The sequence below is a fragment of the Cavia porcellus genome, unplaced genomic scaffold (assembly GCF_034190915.1).
Source record: "Cavia porcellus strain 051 isolate PalLab524CR breed Dunkin Hartley unplaced genomic scaffold, mCavPor4.1 scaffold_20, whole genome shotgun sequence".
In the NCBI taxonomy this organism is placed as follows: Eukaryota; Metazoa; Chordata; class Mammalia; order Rodentia; family Caviidae; genus Cavia; species Cavia porcellus.
In genome coordinates, this window is record NW_026947503.1 from 56,984,914 (window position 1) to 57,009,073 (window position 24,160).

Below are 24,160 nucleotides of genomic sequence, written 5' to 3' on the forward strand. Positions count from 1 at the left end.
AACCCACGTCAGCCAGCTGTACTGTACTTCATTAAAATGCTCCTCCTTCTCCAGCCCTCCAGAGATTCACATTTATTACTTTCTCAACAGCTCAGAGTCACACGGCTGTGATTTTTCTACCACTTAAACAATAAAAAGCCTTCCCTCGGGGGAAACAGTGTGGATTATCGACACCACTTCTCACTGTGTTAGAGGGAGAGGTCGGCACTGTGCCAGCTGGTGTGGAGGGGTCGTCACCAGCGCCTCTCCCCTGGGCCTCTCAGAACAGAAGCTCATCCGTCCTTACCATACCCACACAACGGCCATCTACCCACACAGGTCGATGATGAGCCGTGCTTTCCCCAGAAGTTAATACTGACAGCAAGTGCTGTCACTGCGCTCCGCTTCAAATCTCGGCTACCTTCCTTGCTCTGAGTCCTGTGGATTGATTTTCAGAAGACTTGTGGGAAGTGTTTAAGATACATTTGATGACAAAAGCAGGATTTGAGGAACTCAGATAAAAGACACTAAAGTGACCAACAGAAACTTTATGTTATCTACACAAGAGGGAACTTGTATGCAACCAATGTCACATCAATTTGGTGGCACAGACTACCCCCTCCTAATTACTGGTGCTTTAAGATAATGAGATAAAGGGTGGGTTTAAGCAAAGCTTTGCCAGATAATGAACAGCCCTGATGTTAAAGTAGGATCCAGTGATCTGATCAACAACCATTGCATGCCTGCTCTCTAGGCCAGCCCACCAGCCAGGGACTGGGTGCTCCACAGGAAACGGGATCTGTCCTCTGTCAGATAATTCAGTAACAAGACAGTTCCACTGTGAACCACACATGATAAATGCGCTGAAGAGGTAACCTGCTAAGGAGCATGTAATTACGACAGAGGCCTGAGCTGGTCAGGGAGATGTGGGAGAGGGGAGGCTTCCCGGAAGGAGGTGGGTCACCAGGGGAGGGAGGCAGCATGCAGGTCCCCTCTAATATAAAATGCTGCAGGACCACATGCAATGTGAGGTAAAGAGACCAAAGGATGATGGATGCTCAAGGAACAGAGAGCGAGTGGTGGCAGGGCACCACTGGGAGGTAGGAAGGCCAGTCTCTCGGGACAGGCTAAAATTTTGACTTTATCCTAAGATTAATGAGACATGACTGCAGTGTTGCAATTGTGTGTGGGTTGATGATCAGATGTTTGCATCAGGATAGCTCTCTGGCTAATGTTCGACAGGAGAACTGGGAGATGCAGATGCAGGCGAGCTAATTAGGGAGACACTGAGGAGATCTTTGTGAAACATGATGGTGCAGGCTGACTACCCCATCTCCAACAGGCTTGGCACCTGGGGTGTTTCAGTCTGCATTTTTGGCAGATTGTGGAATATTTACAGATACATAACGAGATAGATTAGGACTAGGACTCAAGTCTAAACACAAAACTCATCTGTTTCATACCCAGAGAGTGAATGAATCTAACAAGTAAAACATTGAAAAGACGTTCTTCACTGAAAAGGAAATCAGGATTTTTCAAGACCTCTTTTAACCCTGTAAGTCTTTGAATTTCAGCATAATAATCTATAACAGATCATAATCTATGCTATGCCCTGTCCTGTAGGTTGGCTACTGAACATAGTTAATTGTTGAGACCCTGAAATGCAGCTGGCACAACTGAGGAGCTGAATTTTCATTCAGAGTCTATAGAAGTTGAATGAAGTCTATGTATTCACAAGGAACTAGAGGCTACTGTATGGGACTGCACTGGCCTGTGGGCATTCAGACAAAACAGGAAAAATACAGGGGCAAAACAATGGATATCTTAGGCCATCAACCCAAAATGGTCCTGCTAACATAGCTCAGTGCTGTGTCTCTGGGATCAGCGGGAGATGAGGGTGCTTCTGAATCATCAGCTTCCCTTCCCGGAGGCTGGTGCTCCTCTGCCTGGCCTCCTGGTGGTTCTGGGAGCACACACACAAATGCACACACATATGTGTACATGCATATGCATATTTATACTTGTTTGGATGGATACGGTATAGATGGGGGATATGGTGAATTTGCTGTTAGAATGTAGGAAAGGGAGGATCGTTTAGCTTTTTTCTTTAATATTACACTGTTTTACTTGACAGGCATATATTCTTTTGTGAAAATAAAAATTCTAACAAAATGGAATGGGAACTATATTTAAGAAATACACTTAAAATCATTAGCTGCTAACTTCAAAACGTTAGGATCAGAGTTGGGAATTTATCTCAGTGGCACAGGCGCTTGCTTGGCAAGCACGAGGTTGTAAGTTCGATCTCTGGTACCAAAAACAAAAAAGTTAGGATTGTTGCTTATAAAAATGCACACATCTAAGGCTAGGAATGATGGCACATGCCTATTATCGCAGCACTCAGGAGGCTGAAGCAGGAAGATCATTGTGAGTTTGAAGCCAGCCTGGGCTACAAAGTCAGTTCAAGGTTAGCCTGAACTGCATAGCAAAACCCTGTCTCAAAAACACCAAAAAAGAGGAACACATCTAAACACATCTCTATGTTCAGGAAGAATTAAGGCCACAGTATCTTAATTTCACATATTTTATCCCCCACTTAAACATTTTCTTCAAAGATAACAAAACAGGATATTCTAGAAAGTAAATGATGAAAATAAAGTGGAGGAAGCTGGTTTTCAGTGTCTTCATTTTGAAGTATATGTTCTTGCTGTTACTGTTGATAAACTGTACTTTGAACTCAAATCTTAAATCAGGACAAGCTTACATTTGGCGTTAGAAGGCTCAGAGGACTGCTCGAAGGAAAGCCATGCCCAGACCTCTGCTAATGCAGCCTCGGGCCATGAGGAGGCTGCCCTGTGTTGCAGCAGATCCTGGTTCTGAGCTCCAGGAATTTGGCTGTCACAAATTGCTTAGCCTACAGGGTTGGACAGCGGCAGGTGAGTATTGCATCCTTTTTGGGTAGGTCAGGAAGTTTCTGGAGGCCTTTTGTACAGGCTAAGTCTCATCCGTCTTTTAAGGGAGATCTTGCCCTGAGATCAGCAGAACAGGGTGCCCTGCATAACTCCAGATAGCCAAAAAGAAAGGATTCTGTGGTTGCCCAGTTCCACTGCCATGTCTGGAAAGTACTCGGGAACAACCCTTCCCCAGCTCAGGGCTGGCTACCATCCAGCCCCCAAACCAAATCAGGGGATTCAGGAGAGGCTGATTAATACCCCAGAGAAACTCTTCCAGCTGATCCTGAATTTGAAAAACAACTACCAGCAAGGGAGTGGTAGCTTTGACTGGAAATAAGGGCTGTCCTCACCTGGTCCCCGTTGAGATGCACCATGAAAGGGTGTTCTGGGCTGAGCTTCTTCAGGGCCGGTGGTCTCTGGATCCCACCCAGCAGGAAGGTCTTGGCCTCAGAAGCCGGAGTACAGGTGAATCTGGTCACTGGCAAATTCTGGTAAAGCAAGCAACTTCAACAACAACAAAACACAATAGTTACAATTATGGCAACAGAATATCACAGTGCATCCCCAAGAGAGGATCAAGGCATACAGTTTATTCTGTCATTGCCGCACCATTGCTTCTACAAACTCTTCAGTGCCTACTGCAGAAACTGAGCGGTAAATTTTCACCTGCACCAGAATGAAATGAAACAAAGGCCCACAAACTTGCACCCCACTTTCAGCTCTTGCCTTCACCAAATGTATCCCCTAGACCTTAAGGTTACTCCTCCAACATGCAACAGTGTTGCCACATGCTACCAGCTGAACCACTCCTAAAAGGCTGCAAGGGTGCAAGGTGCTTTGTGATTCAGGCTTGAAGGATACCACTAAGAAAGATCTAGAAGAAAAATCACAATTAAATATCTGGATCCTCCTGCCCATGACTGTGATTTGGAGGGCTACCATGAACGCTTGTATAAAAGGCTCCTAATTCAGAGTCCCTGATGACATTGTGGCTGCACCTTCTGGCCATACTAACTTTTCATGGGGATGTCCTACGGTGACGCACGGCTGTGTGACCCGAACCTTTAGGGCGGATGCTTCATAGTAGTCCTTGGGGAGCAGCACCAGGAAATCCTAGCAAAGGAAGACCACAGGACAATTACTCACTTTGCTCGCAGCCCTACCTTGGTGATAAAATAACCAAATACACCAGCTGAGTTAATAATAGCCCAGTGGGGTCACTGTGAACCTCTCAGCACATCACCCGGACTCATCAGAACACGGCAACTCCTTGCGGCTCTGTTCACACTGGAGGCCAGCTGCCAAGAGAGAGCATCTGTACTTTTCAGATCTCAGGAAATTTTACTGTCTTTTTGGGCTTGTTTAGAAATCTCCAAACTACCAAAGCTGACCAGCTGTCCACTGATAGCAAGTTCCTCTGAGGCTCCATCTGCGCAGTCACTCAGTGTGGGTCCTGGTGACGGCTTCTGCTGCCCTAGGGAGTGAGGTTCACGGGACCTGGTATCAATGGGGGACATCATGAGCTTGATGACCCAGGCAGGGTGAGCTAGACCCTGTCTGTCCTGTGGGGGATGAAACAGCATATTCTCAGTTCTGCTCAGGAACTCTCCAGGAAAGAGCAGAGCTCTGGGCCTGAAAATCTGGGTCACCTGACAGCTTTCAGCAACTCCAAATATGAGGCCTCTCCACATGTCTGCAGAGGGAAGGCAGAAGGGACCTTTGCTTAACTGAGAAGAGACTCATGCATGGTCCACAAGACATGTTCTGTCCTCAGGGAGAACTATCTGGATGGAGGAAAACTGGAGGAGACTCGTGGCCTTACTGATCTTGAGAACTGGGGTTTTTCTCTTTTAAAAATACTAGAAATTAAACCCAGAACCCTTGCACTGAGCTATATTCTTAGCCCTTTTAAACACTTTTTATTTTGCGACAGGGTCTCCCTAAGTTGTTCAGCTGCCCAAACTGGACTCAAACTTTCAATCTTCCTGCTTCAGCTTCCCAGAGTGCTGAGATTACAGGTGTGTGTGCCATATCTGAGTGATTTTTAACATAAAAATGATTATTGTTGTATTAGTAATTTTCCTGAGGTCCATTATTGTTATCAAGGAGGTTTTCCTCATTACTTGCATCTGAAAAGTACTCCTAAATCCATCTAAAGCAGTAAAGCTTCCTGCCAAGAAGGCAGGAAGCAAAGCAAAACAAACCAAATAAACAAAAAAAAAAAAAACAAGGACTAGATGGACCACACAAATCTTCATGTTATCACTGTAACATCCCAGATTTAGAAAGGACCCATAAAGTTCAGTGTTGATCCTACAACTTGGCAAAAGCAAGTGAGACAGGAGGCTTGGATTTCAGACTCCAGCCTAAGCTTTGCCAATTGGTGGTTTCTCCAGTCCAAGTGCATGAAAGCAAGCTTTTGCCAGAGCTTCAGCAAACACCTAGCTATAAGCTAAAGCAGATCTAACGCAGGTAACAAAGTGGGGATCCTAAGAGCAGGTTTCAGCCTCCAGCCCACTGCTGCTCTGGCTACTCTACTGGCATGGGTGGACAATCGGTGTGGGGAGAGTGGGTGGGAGCGAGCAAGGGGCTCCGGTGGCCTTTTCCTTCTCTTTTCACCTCTCGGTGATACTGGGTTTTTAACCATCCTTAAGGACCTTCCGCTTGATTACCAGAGAGGTCTTTTTCTAGGTGCCGCGCTGATTCCTAACAGCAAATACCACACAGGCTCATAAAGATTTTGCATTTGATTTGACAACTTTGAGTCCCTATGAATTACAGTCTGGTGTTTTTATTTTGTATTTTGTTTTGGTTTTTGGTCCAGAGAAAGTGAGCTAGAAGGATATAATAATAATCACAACTTCAAGCAAGTTCCTACGTCATTTGAGGACAAAGATCACCTTCCGTTCCTGCGTAGTAACAGGGACTACTTGTGATTTCTGGTCTCATGTCCCTGTGGGTCACAGTGTTGGATGAGACCATCTCTGGGGTGAAACACCCTGCAGAATCCACCGTTCAGGACTCTTACCAGGAGGACTCCTTGTGCCTTGATAGTAGCAAACCATGTCCCAGGTGTGATTGAGAACGGATGTACAGAGCCGTTTCCGGGGATGGTGACGAAGGCTGGCTGCTTACTTGGCAGGAATATGATCTCTTTGCTTTGAACAACATCTGTCAGACATATAGAGAACTGATTAACACAGCTCTCTAGCAGCCATAGTTAAGATTCTAGATAATTCAGTGTTCAACCTTTGGTTTACACACAAAAAAGGTTAAGGCGGTTCACTGATCATGAGGACCCATCAGATGTATTGGCCTTATTTTCAAAAATTGTATGCCTGCATTTTCATATGTATAAAATAGGCTAGAAAGATATTGATATGATGTTAACAGTAGCTGTCTATACCACAATTGCAAAAAAATTTTTTTTAAATTTTTTAATGTATTAATATCTGTACATTATTCAGCATACATTCAATATATTAATCCTAGCTATTGAATTCTCTTTTCTTTTTTGGTTTATATGAGATTTTTAAATGCTTATTTTTATTAATGAGCATGCACTCTTCTCACAATTAAAAGCTTTTGGCTTTCTATTTGTTTTCAGGATGCAATGTGTTTCTTCTGCATTAAATGAGTGGAGGACCTTCCACGAATGATCCTGGCCCTGAGTCCAGCTGAGATTTTTTCTTGAGAAGAAATGCTTGCTCCAAACCCTTGCACTCCCTTTGGTTCTGCAGACATCGCTGGGGTGCACTGTGTGCTAGACCAGAAGTGAGTTCTGGGCACGGGGCAGTGAACACAGAAAGCATGGGCTCTGCTCCTGGATGAAGGGATAGGGCAAGGAGGGACTCAGACTAGAACTCGGGAGAATCTGGTGCAGCATGGACAGGAGGCCGGTGTGACTGTGGGGATGTATGACCGGGCTCCTGACCCAGGCTTGGAAAACACTGTCCCAGAAGAGGAGGAAACAACCCAAAATATATTCCAAGGCTGTGAGTTAACAAAGGGCAGGCTGCTGGTGGCAGTGTCACTCAGGAGGCAGAGGGCTCTAATCACAAAGAGTTTGGGGTCCAGAGACTTCATCCATAATGACACCTGCGCACTCAAGCAACTACCGATCCTCTCAGTGTTCCCTCTTTCACCCTCCTCCACACAAAGCACTTAGCACATGAGGGCACAGCCAGTGCCTACCCTGCCCAGGAGGAAGTCAGCCTGCCAGTGCTTCCTACCGGGCACTGGTTAATCGGCCTCCAGCCATGCAAGCTGGGTTGACACAGCTCAAGAATGATGTCATTTCTCCCCCTAAGCCCAGGGCTGCCGTGGATGCTAAACAAAGATTCTTACATCAGGATCTCAAGTTAGATTTCCATGAGCACCATTTTGTGTTCCTGTAGGATTCCAAATACCTCCTGGATGCCTTTTCCAGACTAGAGGGAGTCCCAGTCCCTTGCAGGGCAGACTTTTGGCCTTGTCTCTGGTTGTGATGAGGCTGTATTCTCTTCTGCTGACCCCCAACAATGCCTCAACCCTGAAGGGGTTCCCAGGTCCCTCCCGGAACTCTCTCTCAGGCTTTGTGCTTACAGCCTTTGTCTCAATCCCGGTCCTGACCATTTCTCCTTGAACTACCTGATCTGCACTAACTGATGGGAAGATAAGGGCAGTAGGCCAAGGTCTCTCAATGCCAAAGGGACAAAAGCTGCTATATCAGTTTTTAAAATGATGGTTAATTGTAATTTAATGCAGAATTTAAATAAGCAGGAAGTTCAAAAAATGAAAAGGTAAAGAGAGTACCTAGAGACCTGTCTAATGAGAACACGTATCAGGCTTAACATTTTCTAAGGTTGGTCAACTCTGAAAGCTGGAACTATTTCTTTATCATTTTTCCAACTGAAAAGGGACTTGAAATTTTACTCACCTGCTTTCTTCTCAGATGGATACACAGTTATATGTCCAGATACTGCATCAGTTCCAGGGTTAATGTACCTCAGAATAATGCGAAACAAGGAGAGACTTGACTTCCCCACGTCCAACTTTATCGTTATTTCTTTCTGAAAGAATACCCAAAGCCACAAAGCATGAAAGAGAAACCTGGTTCAAAGAAATGCTAGCTAACCAGTGACTTTACTCACATTCAGCATTGAACTTTAAGTGTTTGCACACACACACACACACACACACACACACACAGTGCACATTCATACGCCTCAGCAAGCACCAAGCTTGGTAATGAGCCAGCCTGACAATGAATCGCAATCACTTACAATGGAAGTTGCAGTGTAAGGGCATTCCCCTGCTACTGAGACCCTCTTCTGACCATTTTGTGAACAGGCAGACAGAGCAGAGTTTTAGGTGGGTCAGAGTAAGAAAGCCACTGTGACAAGACAACCACCACTGGCTGAGAAAAGATAAAAAGGCAGAAGGAAAGGAAAGGAAAGTGTATTATTTCATACTTCTCTCCCTCAAAGAGAGATGACTTCAACCAAGATCCACTTCACATCCATGCAATCTAAATGTTCACAGAGTTGGGCTGGGGATTTAGCTCAGCGGCATAAGTGCCTGCCTTGCAAGCAGGCAGTCGTGAGTTTGATCCCTGGTACCGATAAAAATGAAAAAGACAAAAAAAATGTTCACAGAGTTAAAAAAAATAATAATAATGTTCACAGAAACCAGTGGTAGCTGAGGAACAGTTACAGACCCTGGACACATCAGTGGTGAAATCAGCACGTAAAGAAAATATACCTATTTATAAAGTTTTATCTCAAGCCCTTACCCAAGGAGAATGTTAGCTTTTGAGCCTAATATTGAGGAAGGGTCCCATACCCTGGGGCCCAACACAGTGCTAAGCATGATTCTGATGATAAGAGTAGACAGTTTCAATTCCGAACCACAGACTACATGTCCAAATCCGTCTGCAGTCCAGGAAAGTTCACAAAGCATGGATATTTTCAATCAGATGGTCTTTATGGTTCTCCCCCCCCCCCCCCCGCCCGGCTGCTTTGGTTCCAGTGAAGGGGACATTTGTGGAGTGAGACATTGGAGACAGTCATGGCCGTGTTGGGGCAGGAAACTCTGGAAGCCAGAGCTGCAGGTGACCCACACTGAGGAACTCCCCGGGCCCCCCCCCCCCCGTTCTGGACTGAATTCATCTTTCAGTGTTAGTGCCATGCTGGGAAACAAAGAAGCGAAGATGTATTAAAAGCAGATACATGGTAACTCAGAGGCCACCATCACATCTTCCTCAGAAAATTCACCCTTCGAAATTCACTCTAGGTCACCAAGCTCATCTCTAAACCTGTGATCACCTATGAAAGAGCCTACACTGGATTCCATTCTCATGCTATTGTGACTCAATGAACTTACCACGTTTTTCTGAGTAAAAAAAGTAAGGTAAGGAAACTAAAGAGACCAAACTGTTGTATTGAGCAGAAACAAAAGACAGCTGTCTCAAGATCCTATGGAAGTTCAAAGCCAGCCCGACTGAGGTAGCAAGACCTTGTTTTAAGGTCCTGGTATTTGTCAAAGGCAGCTTTGGTTGGGAGAATCCGACCAGGCAAAAGGCAGCATTAGAATCAATGGGGACTAGGAGAACTATGGCCTGTCCCAGTTTCTCAACCAACGTTACTTGTGCAGGATCATCTGCTAAGGACAGATGTTGGGTCCTGCGCCATCGGCTTACCCCCATCCTGTGTCTCGACTGAGAAACAGCAGGAGGGGACCAGTCTCAAAGGGAAACTATGAGCACAAAATTATTTAACATCGTACAGGATTTTTGGTTCATATGCCAAAGGTAAACAACATTTAAATCTCCTTACTCTAATGCAGAGCCAAGATAGATGAATACAGCAGCAAAGAGCAAAGGAAATAAGAAATATGAGAAAGAAAAATTCAATTGCACTAACTAAAACCCACCATTTATCTTTTTTTCTGTTCACATAGTTCTTCAGGGCTCCCAAAGCAACAGTCAAAAATTAGCAGCACTAGCTTTACTGGAACTATTTAATCCAACTCATTTTTTTTTTTGTCTTTTTCCTTTTTATTGGTACCAAGGATCGAACTCACGACTGCCTGCTTGTAGGGCAGACGCTTACGCCGCTGAGCTAAATCCCCAGCCCCAATCCAACTCATTGTTATTTTCCATTTTTTATTTTTAAAAATGTGTCCCTTATTCTATAGTGTAGCCTGCTACTGTTTAGGAAGCTTCCTTCTTCCTGTAAAACCCTCTAAAGATAAACACCATTTTCTTCTATCTTTTTGTCTTCTGATTTGGTGACCAAAATAAAGCAGTAATAGATTGTGAAATCCAAATGTATGTTTATTAGTTATAATCCCATCCTACCCCCAACGCCAAGCCTAATCTGACCTCCAGTCACAGTCTTTGCTCTGGAGAAAGTCAATGCTGGAATCAGTTTTGGGGACAGCTCATCTCTGGGGGCCCCTGGTGGGGCTGAGGGTGTGGACAGCTTCCCTGTCAAGTACCTGGATATCGCTCATCTGGGCATATCCGCGCCAGCTGAATTTAGGAAATTCCAAGGGATCAAATCCAAACCGAAAGATCTTGCCATCAGGTACGGTGCCATCTTCAATCTCATACTTCATATGATGCAAATCCGGGAAATAGTGGTTTGCTTCAGGACTTTCATAAAGATAAACACAGATATATCAAGTCAGGTTCATTAATCATCTGAAGACGCTATATCAGTGTTAAAAGAACTCCACCAACTTGGCTGAGTACACTAAATAGGGATAATGAGGTAGCCTGCTCCCCACTATTTCTGTAAATTATTGCTTTCATTCATCTAAACATCTACATAGACCACACCATAGTCTTCCTGGGAACAAGCTCAGCTCATACAATTCCATCCAGCTCAAAAAACACAGCATCACCTTGATGTTGGCTCTTGCTTGACAGACATGGTTTTTTTCTCCATAGGAGGAGAACTGAGTGATTTCCACTGACAGTTCTGAACCTTGGTCTCAGCTTTCAAACCACAAGTCCATGTTGCGTCTCCCATGATGACAAGTTTCTTAAAAAGCTGGAATCGGAACTGGTACTACGGCACTACTCCGATGAAACGCATGGTCTGCAGTCCACGATTTGCAGCACACAACAACACACCTTCTCTCAACCTTAGGTCACTATGGTTTGCACTGAATGCGCTGAAATTGGTCACCCGTTGTTCCTAAGGTCCCAGGCAAAGCTTCCGGTAGTGTAGGTCCCTGCTTTTCCACTAGGTGGCACTGTGCAGCAGCGTGCACCGCGTTTTGTACCCCAGCGTGTGTATATACACACAGCTGAACACGGTATGGGAAGACACAGTATGTGGCCGTAGGGTCTCATTCTCCACTTTGCCTCCTGACTTTCACAGTTCATTTTCATGTGCTCCTAGGACAGGAAGCACTTTTCCACTTGAGAAGTTTTTTTATGTCTCCTATTGCAACACAACTGCCCTCTATGTTCCCTCACTCCTGGGGCCCAGACAGAAGCAGCCTCGCTCCTGAGCATGCGAGACCCACCCCCTTGTTATTCCTAAGTGTCCCCAAGGCAGAGCTGGCCCTTGTGCTCAGCTCCCTTGTGCAGTCACTTGGGCATGGGGACGCAGCTTCCAGCTTGCCCACATGACTTGCTGCACGGGTCCAGTCCAAACCCAGGAACTTGTGAGTGTGGGTGCTCTGTGGCTTACACAGGGCCACAGGTTTTATGAGCATCCTTGTCTCCTGTGTTACTTAACTCCAGGACAGAGGTCCAGATTTCAATTGGTGCGACACAGCTTCATCTGCACTTGGTCTTAGGACAGAACCTAGCGCAGATGGGAAGCTCTAAGATAACTTCCCACCACGTGAACACGGAGACAGCCTCCAGAGACTCACCTCTGGCACTTGTCCCCTGACACATGCCTCAGGCACAGGCACAGCCCAAAGGGCTCAAAGCACTTGGAGGTGAACGACCCACCGAGATGACACTGACACCCTAAAAGTCAGGAAACAGACACAGTCACCCATCTATCCATCTCCACACAAATGTTTGCCTCCCACGGAGAGAAGGAGATGCCAGTGACCCTCTTTCCTCTGTCTTATCTCACATCTGGCAGGGACTGGGAATCCGCCAAAACCTGCTAAGGGAAAATGGCCTGAATCTCCAAAAAGTCTGCTCCTAAGTTAGAGTACATGACACAGGTCAGCCAGACATCGGTATCCCATGCAAACTACTGTCAGTGTATAAAGGACGTATATTAATGAGGAGATGGGGGGTTGAGAGTGGCCTTTCAGGTCAACGTCTCTTACAAGTTCATTATTTCATACAATCCTATCTCTGAAGCTCTGGCTTTTCTGATACAACAAAATATAGCCTTAAAGTTACTAAGCAGGAGGGGAGGGGAAGAAAGGGGAGAGAGAGAAGGACCCTCCATCCCAACTATTTTCCTAATAATTAAGCCAACGGTGATCTGGTAGGAGAGAAGCAGAAGCAGCTATGTTAGCAATTTGTGATTCACGTCTGCTGACTATCTGGCCAAATTCCCTGGACAGAACATTGCAGCGCCATCCGGGAAAGCGGGCCCAAGAAGATGGCTCTGACAGTTTGGTTCTTTACCACTGCTTGGCTCAGGATCTGCCTGGTGGATTTACCTTTACACCCAAAGTAATTTTGCTTCTCCAAGCCAAAAAATTCATTTGGGCAGATGTCACAGGTATCACCCGTCACGTGGGCCTTGCAGTAACAGTTACCATTAGCCTGTAGAACAATGAACCTGGTGAGAAAAGCTCATACAAGTTACAGAATTTGCAAGCTTCAAGATCGAGAACTGGCTCAGCATATCAGGAAGCAAGGCTGCTAGATCTAAAGGAGACGATCATGATCGTCACTGATCCCCTGCCCCGGAAGCCCCCTAACTGATGGCTAAACACCCTCCCACTGTCACCCCCAAATCCACCCAAATTACCTGCCCACACTCTCGAATTCCACTCAGTGTCCCTGCCTCGTGACACCCGCATTCTGTGGAGATAAGAAAGTGTTCTTGAAGCAACGTTTCAGAGTGGACGCCACCCTCCTGCATACGTCAGCAGCCCTGCCGCCCGCCACAGAACCTGAAACAGGCCGGCTTTCCGCAGGTCAATCGATACAATACATCTAGGAGTAACATTTATGGCTACTCCAAAACAAAAGCTGCAACATTGCAGGATTTTTATAGTGAGTCTAATGTCAAGGTGATGGTCGGTGGGCTGGCATGACCATAGAGTCTATTTAAAGACACCCACTTCATTCCGCACCCATAGTTCAGTGGCTGTAATTTATTACTCTGGCATCGATTCAGGCGTAAAGTTTAAACTGAGTCCAAAAGAGTGGGTGATCAAAACAAAGAGGCAAAAAGCATTTCTCAAGTAGCTGCCTTCACCAATGACAGCACACATATGGGAACAGAGTATCAGTGCCCGGCTGCAATTTTGGAAATGACAGAAGTTCCATCAAAAGTGGAAGGAAAAAAAAATACATTCCATGGAATTTCAGATGAATCAAATTGCTTCAACAAATACTTCTTTTGTGGGTTTAGTCATCTGAGATAGAGAAAATTCAGAGGACGCTACAATATGGGAAGCAGTAGTGGGGTGTAAGAATCTTTACCTGAGCACCCATTGGGGTTTTCCCGGGCCAGATTCCAGTACAGCGGTTTGCAGACACTGCAGGTAGGACCTTTGACATGACGCTTGCACTGGCAATGCCCCTTTGAACGAGAACCAAACTGACATTTGACACCATGGAATTCTAAAACCTGTTTTCAAATGTGCATTCCTAGCAAAGGCTTGTCATGGAGATGTATTCTGGCCATGAAGAATAAATCAAGTACATTCAGGGATCGATATCAACAAGTCTGCTAATTGCTTTTTCTTTTATTGATTGACTTAATCTACCCCACTGTTAAAAAGACACTGGACAATACAGAGAGAGAAAAATGTAAATACCATTCATATAATGATAATGTGCCTGTTCGTGCTGTTCCAGCATAGACTATACATTTAAACAGATAAATATGCAAATGTCCTAACATACTGGGAATCAGTAAAGAACGATGCACATCTGAGAGCACTTTGGTGAAAAGCAAGATTCGCTGCCTGGCTTCCATATAATCGAGCCTCATAGTAGAGGTGGCACGACCTCTTTCCCACTGTCTGCCCAGTCCCAGGAGGCACCTAGCTAGGTCTTAGAAAATTGTTCAGAGAACCACAGCATGTGCTGCAGTAATGCAGAAGTCATGGCCATGTGTGTGTCCGCAGCCAGCTTTGTTATGAAGGTCGTCAGCCGCAGGCAGAGCCTGGGCCTCAGAGTAACCTACAGGAAGATCTAAACTCCAGGACTCCAAAGTACAGTGTTTAAGTAATTGCTACTCTTTGGCTTATGAAAACATCACAGAATCGCACATGTACTTGGAAAAAGAACAACTAACCTCTTTAAGGAGTTTGCTCTTGGGCCTTCCTGTTAATTTACTTTCAATTTTAGGAAGGTCCCCAGGCTAGTACTGAATAAGCACCCAAAGAACAGAGTTGTAATTCTACTTACCGGGGTTTCATTGATGGTTCCGGCTGGGTTACAAGTGCTGCTGAAATCTGTATACGATTTGGAAATGTCAGTGTTGGAAATTTGGGTTTGTCTTGATTATTTCAAATTTTTAAAATTTTGCTAGTCTTTAAAGATAGTGCACCTATATTTATATATTCAAATAAATGGATGGCAAAGACTTTTGTGTGATTCAAACTCAATAATGCCCATTATTCTTGATTCCCAAGTTGCTTCTCTTTGTCACTGAACAACTCTACTCCCTGACTCCTAATAAAATTGGAGATTAGATCGCAACATTTTGAGCATCTTCAGAGTTGACCAGAAGAGGGCAGTATTGTCCCAAGAGATTTTCATTTGTCCAGTTAAAGAATTTCTAAATTCAGTTTTTAGTTACCCAAGAGTTAATTCTTTAATTATTACCAGATTTTGTCCCTCACCTGTGCTAAAGTCATTTATAAAACCGATTTGTGTGCCAGTGTGTGATGGTACATACTTGTAATGCCAGCACTTGGGGGCAATTTAGCAATTAAAAAGGACTGGGGGTGCAGCTCATTGTGAAGGCCCTGGGTTTAAATCTCAACACACATGCACAAACACACATACACACACATACTCATGCACACACACACACACACACACACACACACAATTTATTTGCATTCCTGCCTTTGTCAGCATAGCATAACAAGCCTAATAAAATCTCTCTTAACAAGTGGAACAGGACTATTGTCTCAGTGTGACTATTATACAGCCTTTAGACTGGCAAACAGGTAGGGTAAGCCTGTTCAGAGCCTGGTTTTCAAGTGATGTTTTATATCAAGCCATAATTGAATCCTGTTTCTTTTATAAATTGTTCCTTAGCTTTTTGCCAGTGTCCCCTGCCTCTGTTCAGCTCAGTTTCCTCTGGTTTCTCCTCTTCCTCTCCTCCCCCTCGTCCTCCTCCTCTTCCTTTATTAGTCAATGCAACTGTCTTGCTCTTGTTTTCCACTGTGGCTACGCCCAGCTTTGGGTTCCCCCCTGGATTGGCCAGCATGCTATATACCACTGTCTATACACACTCATATGTATGCAGCACTGGTCATACATACTGCATGCATGTGACATGGTCCATACACACTGTGCATATACAACACTGTCCATATATACTCATGCACATACAGCTGACATATACACACTGTCCATATACACTGTGCGTATGAAGCACTGTCCAAGCACACTTTGTATATACAGCACTGTGCATAATATATACTATGCATACACAGCACCATCCACACATACACTTGTGCGTACACAGCACCATTCATGCATATACACTGTGTGTACAAAACATCATCCATGCATCCACATTGTGCATACACAACACTGTCCACACATACATACTGTGCGTATGCAGCACCGTCCACGCATACACACTGTGTGTACACAGCATTGTCCAACACTGGGAAGGCCCTTGCTGCTCAGCCTCTGTTGCAACACTTCCTTCCACTCTTGAGGCCCACACAGGGCATCTTACCCTACAGTGCCATCACCTTCTAGAACCCTCAGGCCTTCTCAGTGGTGGGCACCCCCGACGCCTGTCTCCAATTATCACCTTCAAGAACCTGGCTCTAGGATTCGAGCTTCCAACTAACATCCACAGACTATCAGTCAGAAGCAAGATGAGCCTGAGAAGACCGTGTTCTCTGGCTGGAAAGCGTGGGTCTGCTTGCACAAATCCCCCTTCTCAAATGGCAAGAGGCTCTGGACTCCAGGTGGGAGCTTCTAGCTGCCTGGAGGCTGCCCACAGAGGAGGCTTTGGGAGAATGGTGGCATCTCATTTCCATCCCCTCAGTCACAGAACATGGCCCACTCATGCTCATCTCTTTCCATCTCCTCGTTGGCCCACTTTTTCCCCACTGCTTGGGCCGCCCTGGGTCCAGACTCTTCCCTACACTTGCGCTTGAGTGTAACGACACAACGCCCAGGAGGGCACAGGCAGCCAGCAGAGAGCAGCAGAAACAGCCCACAGCTAGGGCCCCACAGGGAAGAGCCCAGTGCCGCTCAAACGCCAGAGCCAGCAAGGAGAGACCGCCGGTGCTCAGTGTGGGGGCCAACAAGTCCACCAAGCCCACCAAGAAGCCCAAATCCGTCACACATGCAAATTTAAACTTGATTTCAGAACACATCATTTTGTCATTCTTTGAAGATACAAATTTGACATGTGTGGTTTAATGGACTTAAAGAGGGACAGCCTGGGTCAACATTAGGGGTGACCAGGGTGGATCTTCAGGGCTTTGCAGGCTTTATTAACGGGCTAGCTGCATGCGCTCAGAGCAGCCAGCCCTGCAGCATTCTGCGGACTTCCCTACCTTGGCAATGGGGGAAGTCGGAGGCTCCTGAGAGGCACCTGTCACACCGCCGTCCTGTTGTCCATGGCAGGCATTTACACTGCCCGGTCACCAGGTTACATGTCTTCCGGGAGGACCCCAGGGCTGAGCACTGGCAGGCTGGATGAAAAGAACTCCATCAGACCCAGAGTACAGGCAGGGTGAGGGAGTCAGACACTGGGGATGGGGCCAGAAAGATCCAAACACAAATTCCAGCTCTACCTCTGAATAGACCTGGAGCCCGAAACTAACCGCTCGACAGATGCGAGCCTCAATCTCCCCTCTTTGGTATGGGACTGACACTAGCATCTGCTTGATAAGATCACTGTGAAGACTAAGACAGGACTTGAAAGATCTGTGACAGGTGCTTGTCATAGTGCTTGTTCTTCTTGCTGTTGTTAATTTTGTATTCAGCAAGTGGCTGGTGGTGGGTGGGGCCCTTGGGGTGCCTCTGGCACACGGTAGTGGTGCTCATAAGAGGACAGTGAAGGGGACAGCTGATGGGAAACCTGGATCATCAGAGCTTTCACGCTTATGACAGGTCCTACCAGGGACTGAGTGTAAACCTTTCAGGTCCAAGTCAGCATAGACATGTCGCCGTGTTATTCCATGTCTCCTCTCTCTATATCTGTTTTCTCAAGGTCCGAGGTACTGTAATTGAATAATCCTGAAAAAATCCTGAAAAGTGCCCCCCCCAAGCCTTTACTTCATCTTTGTCTCAGGGGTGAAAGCATAAGCGGAGACTCTGGTCACCCCGCGCAGGATCCTCTGTCTCTGTGCAAGACCAGCGTTACAGAGTGTCACTGTCATTGGCGCTGCAAGGACCCTGCTCTTGGGAAGGGGTGAGCTGTGGAAATTCTTTAGCCAGAGAGCTGCACGTCCTATTGAGTCCAGCACTGCACGGTGACATTCGGAAGCTAACTGGAATTTCTGAGTCATCCAGTTGGTCTCCAGCAAAAGAATTCAACCTCTGGGGTCAGACACATCAGGATGCGAGTGCCAGCTGTGCCCCATGACAGTATGCAACCATGGACAAGGTGCTTAGTCTCATTAAGCTTCAGTGTCCTCTTCTGCGAACTGGAACTGATAGAGTATCCACTCCCAGAGGTCACTGGAGGGGCCTCTGCATCGAGGTGTGACAGGTGCTGAGCACAAGGCTTGGCGAGGTAGAGCACTCGGAGTTTGCTCTCATTAACGCTATTATCCTAAGCACCCAACTCCCCACCGCTGGGGAAACTGCTCTTTACACCATCACACAGCACAGTTGTATTTCTGAGGTCCAAATTAATACATTGTACTTGGCTAAAAGGAGGAGGAGGAGGAGGAAGAATGGAAGGAGGAGGAGAGCTTTATTTACAAATCTCAAATGTTCCACTTAGTGGAACCATAAAGCAAAGTCTCACTTCTGGTGTTTTATTTAAGGTCTCCTGGGGTTTTAAAAAGCCCTACACGGCTAAGCCTGGGACCACAGCACCCTAAGGCCAAGAAGACCATGCAGTTTTTATTCTCTTTGATGGGATTTAACCCTATTAGTGATGACTTATTCTGAAAATGTGTTTTAGTAATAATTGTAATGAGTTAGCCCTAGTTGTTTTTGGAATAATAATAATAATAATAAATTCTCACAGATGGTGGGGAACCGAGTTAGTTTTCTTATTACAAATTACCTCAGAGTTCAACAGCTATGTAATGTGTTCATAGGAACATAATTAAGGACAGATCCAGAGAATTTACTGCCTCCTGCCCTCCCACTTTACATCCACGCATCCACCGGACACAGACTGGAGGCTTGATGTGTTCAGGGGCACAGGGCTGGCCGGGATGATGGGTGTTAACACCGAAGTACGGTTCCTGATCTCAAAGAACTACGGGTCGGGAAGAAGAGCTAGAGAATTGTTGACGTAGCCTAGCGCATCCTACCCTGCAAGAAACTAAGCATGAGGAATGGGACTAAGGATGCTCACCAGCTGTGGCAAGGTAGGACAAGGGCTGATTCCCTAGTGCCATCTCTGTCAGTGTCCTCCTGTGGCCCTAGCAGGCCTGTCTGCCGAGGTTAAGTCCCTACCAAGAGGTGGATTTCTGAGCAAGTGTTTTTGGCCTCTGGGATGTTAATTCTCTGAGTCACCATGCTGGGGTTGTGGTACTCAGATGTTTAGTCAAATGGCAGATTGGGCTGTGGAGGTACTTTTGAGATGAGATTAACATCTAAAGCAGTAGAGTTTGAGTAAGCAAGATTATATGCCACGATATGGGTGTGCCTTTTCTAATCAGGTCAAGACCTTAAGAGGAAAAGACTGATATCCTACAAGAAAGAATCCATAGACTTTGGATTCGAGCTGCAAAAATAAATTCTTCCCTGTCTCATCAGCATGCTCACCTATTTTTCAACTTTTGGACCTGATAGTCCTCATTTTTATGAGCCAATTCTTTAATCTTTCTTTGTCTATCTTTCCACACATGCAAGCCTATTGGTTCTGTTTCTCTGGAGAACTCTAACACATACTTGGACACAATGTGAAGAATTTCTAGAGCAAAGGTCTTCAGGATGAATTCTGAGTTGATTCTGGCATTTCCTAAGCTGACTAGATTTAGAGGAATTAGTGACTATTTCCAGCAGCAGAGAGAGTAGTAATAATCCATGGCTGGATGAGACAACAGAAATATAGATAAACATCATTATTAGATGCTCCTAGGCAAATAGAAGAAACAAGGTTCTGAATAGCTATGTATTTGATAATTTAAAACATTTCTGTCAACCTAATGAGTACAATGAAGCTGGCTGGTTGTTTCTAATTATGTTGGACAAAGTAGGGACAGAAAATAAAGCATCCAGGGTTTGAAGGTCTGGCTCAGGCACAACAAAAATGACATAGGTGTTTCTTAGTCTGCCCTACAAGAAACCTTTATCTCCTACACCCTTGGGGCTGAGGCTTCTGAAAATCAAACTCACAGTTCCCATCCTGCCCCCACTGTCTACTGTGTACTGGTGATGTGCTAGACACCGGCCAGATGCATCCTCCCTGCTCCTCCCACCTCTCTTCACTTACTAGGATGGAATCCTAGGTCACCAAGCACCTGGAAAGAGGTAATTATGGTTTCCTGTGTCTGACTTTGCAGGTGCTGCTCCTTCTCCCTGGGTATCTGCTTCATCTCTACATGGCAGGTTCCTACATCCTCTTCTCTAGAGCCAGGGCTTGAACCCGGCAGCTGAGTCCACAATTCAGATACTGGGGAGGAGGAAGGGAGGGAAGAAGGGAGAGGAACTGGCAACCAGGTCCCAGGAGGACAGACGGGTGTAACATACATGTATAAGCCAGGAGCTAACTTACTAAACTAAAAGCCAGGTGTATCTGCCAGAAAAGTTCCCAGAAGCTCCTGGGGAAGGAATTTAACTCAGAGGATGGATCCATATGCTACAGGTTGCTTACTCACGTAGACAAATAGGGAAAGAGTAGAAGCCCGCACTGCAGGTGTCACATCGGAGGCCCTCTACTTTCAAGCGGCACAGGCACCTTCCCTGGTCATCACATATTCTGGGGAGAACACCTTGCAAGTCACAGTCACACCCTGTGAAAGACAAGGACCAGAGATGTCAGCAGGGCCTCTGTTCTCCATGCCTTTGTGAATTTCTCTCTTCCTCGGGTTTCTGTCATGGAAATGGAGTAAAACTTGGAGTAAAACTCCAACACAGTAGATTCCTATCCAATGGCAATCCTGAATTAAACACATTTATACCTTCCACTTTTCACATGTTAGGAAAGAATAAACTAACATAATTTAATGCCAGGACAGCTTTGGGGCTTTCCTGGGACTGTCTCACTGCATCCTCCAGAAATGTGACCTTTCCAACATGCAAAAGGCTTCTGATGCCCCCGTCAAACACCTACTGCTTCAGGATCTTTGCCCAGGTAGGAACCCTGTGCCAGGACTGTTCTTAGCTGGTTCTGAGCACAGCAGCCCCCTCTCACCTTTAGGTGCATCTCAGACCTTGGAAGCTCTCGGTGACTAGCTGTATAAGTTGGCTCTCCTCCCTCCCCTTGTTCTCTACCTTGGCTGGGCTTGTCTTTCCCTACACTTCTGTTTTTGACATCTCTTATTGGTTCATGACTTATTTTGACCAATAGAATGAGGCCAGAGCCATTCTGTGACTTCTGAGCCCAGGTCACCACATACCTTGCATGGTCCACACTCACCCTGTGGGACCTGAGACAGGGTAGGAGGGCCCAGCATGGCTTTTTTGAGAATGGGGGAGGGGGTGGGGAGAGAGGTGTCAGCAGCTCCAGTCAAGCTCGGCCCCAGCAGACCCGAGCACACCCCACCAGCCCACACAGGGAGGGAAATGATCCCTGTGGTTTTAAGCCTCTACATTTGGGGGCAATTTCTTAGACAGAAATGGAGGAGTGAAAGTCTACCAGCCTGGAGATTTCATGAGCATTTAAGCTAGGACCTTGATAGCACTGAAGAATGTTTTTTAGTAAATAAATGTGTCTCCAAAAGAGAGGGCTCTTGCTCAACTACATTATGAACGTGTGAGTAATAAAGTCAAGAAAGAGCTCAGTGAGATAGACATACATCTTATGGGTGAGGAAAAATGCTCAATAAGGGGTGACATGGCAAGGTCCCACAGGCAGGAGAGCAGAGTTAGGATCTGAACTTTGGTCTGCCTGATTCTAAAGCCATCTTCTTTCCATTATTCTAAGAATACAAATTGATGACAATTTTAAAAATAACTCAAGAGTATATATATCCCAACCAATCTCATACTGAAAACATTTCTACTTCTAAGTATGGAAAATGTTCCCCTAAGAAAGATCTTGAAAGATTCAAAGATTTGACTGGGTTCGCCCTTCTTGGGAGGGAAGCGGAAAAATTTAACAAGGGTTAAAATAATAGATAATATGAAAAGTTAGTTAAATTCCTCTTCTCCTTTGCCTTAAACCTTTATCCCTTTTGGATAAAAGGTTAATAACAATTGTGGCATTAATTTTTAATGCAATAATTTGAGAATAAAAAGAAAATTCAGAGTAACTTTATAGTCTTTACCTGATCTTTACTCTGTTCATGCTTAAACTGGACAGTCTCTTAATTTGACCAAAAGAGCATTAAAGTGAAGCAGTTCAGAACACGCCACACAACATACCTTTGTTACCCACAGGTGCTATGTCTGCAGATTTGGCCAACTATGGATTGAAAATATCTGAGAGGCAAATGCCTGTACTGAACATGTACACTTTTCCCTGTCATTATTCACTAAGCAATATAGTATGACAACTATGTACATAGCACTGACATCATATTAGGTATTATAAGTCATCCAGAGATGAGCTTAAAGACACGGGAAGGTGTGTGTAGGTTACATGCAACTATTAAAGCTTTCAGATCAGAGACTCAGGCATCCCAAAAGTCATCTCTCTGACACATTATTCTGAGCCACAGGCAACGAACAAACATCAGGAAAGGTCCTCTGCCCTCCCCTTCCTTCCTCCAACAAAGTCATAAAATGTCCCACGAGAAAAATACCTCCCTGACCCAGAAGAGGGACACTCTTAGCACCAAAGATGAGAACAGACTAAAATGGATCTGGTAAGCCACACTGTTGAAATCACCCCTATCTGCCTCTAGTTTCCCCATGTATTTCCTGACACTTGTCCCATTGCTCCACTGTTTTGTCCCGTCGTCACCATTTATTCCTTGTGTAACATGTATATAAGCCTTTGGGCCTAATGGTGTTTTGGGGTCTTTTATTCTCCTTCTGAAGATGTCAATGTTTGTGTAAAATACAAAACAAAGTTGTATGCTTTTTTTCTGTTAATCTGCCTTATGTTCATTTAGTTATCAAGCCCCGTCACAAAATGTAAGAGAGCAGAAATTTTTCATCCTCTATGGAAGTGACTAAGAGCCAACTCATGACCAGAGATGTCTTTGCATGACCTTTGTCAAGAATCCTCATTCAGTAATAAAACAGGATGGCCCTGTCTTCAGGCCAGATGGGCTGCTCGCATGTCCAGTCCAGATTGCTTCAATTTCCTAGACAAAGCAAGCACCTAGGCTCTCTCCAGCTGTTGGTTTTGTTTGTCACTGCTCTTTGAACTTGGAGAACTAGAAGTGTCTTTCCAGAGAGTCTTCTTTGGGAGTAGTTATTTCCCAAAGGAACCTTGAAGATGTATCTGATAATAACTCTTATCAGGCTATAACTGATCCCTTGACCTGGAAATTCCAATAATTCCCAGGGTCATGAAATACAGTGAGAAACCTGAACGCAGACAGATCTGTAAAACTGCTCATTTGTTTGTGCTCTTCAGTGCCTACAATTAAGTAAAGTCATTCCTTGGTATCTCTTGGATACCAGAATCTGAAGACGCTCTCAAGTCCCTTATATAAAGGGTACAGTTTTTGTAGTATTTTTAATACAATCTGTGCAACCCTCCCAGACACTTTAAAACATGTTTCTCTTATTCAAAATTATTCAGAATTCCTAACGCCATGTAAATGCTGTATATGCAGTTGTTATAGTATGTCACGTAGGGAATGAAAACAAGAAAAACATTGCAGTACAGACATTTTTAAAGAAATATTTTCCATTTGTACTTAGTTGGTCTGAGATACAGAATTCGTGGAAGGCTGGTTTTGTGGAAGAGTGCTCTCAATCTTGGCTTCACATGGGGATCTAGTAAAACACCACTGCCTGGTGTGCAAACCCACACCCAGATCCCAGTGCAATTCTAGACCATGTAAACCATGACCTGGAGGCCAAATTTATCCGTTACAGCAAATATATATTTCTCTGGCACACAGCCACACACACTTGTTCCTGGGCTGCCTGTGGTTGTAACCACACTGCAAGTGTGAGATAAGGCCTATAAAATCCAGAATCTTTACTCTCTGACCTTCACAGCAAAGGCTGCCAATCACTGGAAAGGAATTTCTACTATCTCCATCTGTGGTTCTTTACAACATGTATCAGGATTATCTGGAAAACTTGTTAAAGATACAAGCCTGGGCTTCACCTGGAAATCTAGATTAAGATCTCAGGATTAGATATAAATTTATATTTTGAAAAAGCAATCACCTAAAACATGCCTCTGCCTAAGAACTGCCCTAGTTCAGGACCTGGAATTTTCAATGGTCTTAAAGAATTAAAACTCTCCGGAATGGGAAGTGTTTGGTATTGTCCAGGGCTGAATATCCCTTAGCAGTTTACAAATTTGAGCTTCTAATGTTCACTGCCAGGACTTAGGTCTCAAAATGGGTGGTTTTAAAATGCATTAAGGGACCAAATTATAATGTGTAATCGTGCAATCAAATTT

At 45.1% G+C, this 24,160-nt stretch overlaps 1 protein-coding gene across 1 annotated transcript in view; it reads right to left on the reverse strand.

The window, feature by feature from the left end:
- Lama3 (laminin subunit alpha 3) overlaps positions 1-24,160 on the reverse strand; it is a 227,656-nt gene that overhangs the window by 108,626 nt on the left and 94,870 nt on the right. The window contains exons 13-24 of the mRNA XM_063231837.1: positions 20,286-20,420; positions 16,836-16,973; positions 14,488-14,534; positions 13,555-13,654; positions 12,875-12,927; positions 12,561-12,666; positions 11,805-11,904; positions 10,413-10,569; positions 7,852-7,984; positions 5,962-6,104; positions 3,949-4,046; positions 3,284-3,437 (exon numbers count right to left, since the gene is read on the reverse strand). Coding sequence (XP_063087907.1) covers positions 3,284-3,437; positions 3,949-4,046; positions 5,962-6,104; positions 7,852-7,984; positions 10,413-10,569; positions 11,805-11,904; positions 12,561-12,666; positions 12,875-12,927; positions 13,555-13,654; positions 14,488-14,534; positions 16,836-16,973; positions 20,286-20,420 — 1,364 coding nt within the window. The remainder of the gene's footprint in view (positions 1-3,283; positions 3,438-3,948; positions 4,047-5,961; positions 6,105-7,851; positions 7,985-10,412; positions 10,570-11,804; positions 11,905-12,560; positions 12,667-12,874; positions 12,928-13,554; positions 13,655-14,487; positions 14,535-16,835; positions 16,974-20,285; positions 20,421-24,160) is intronic.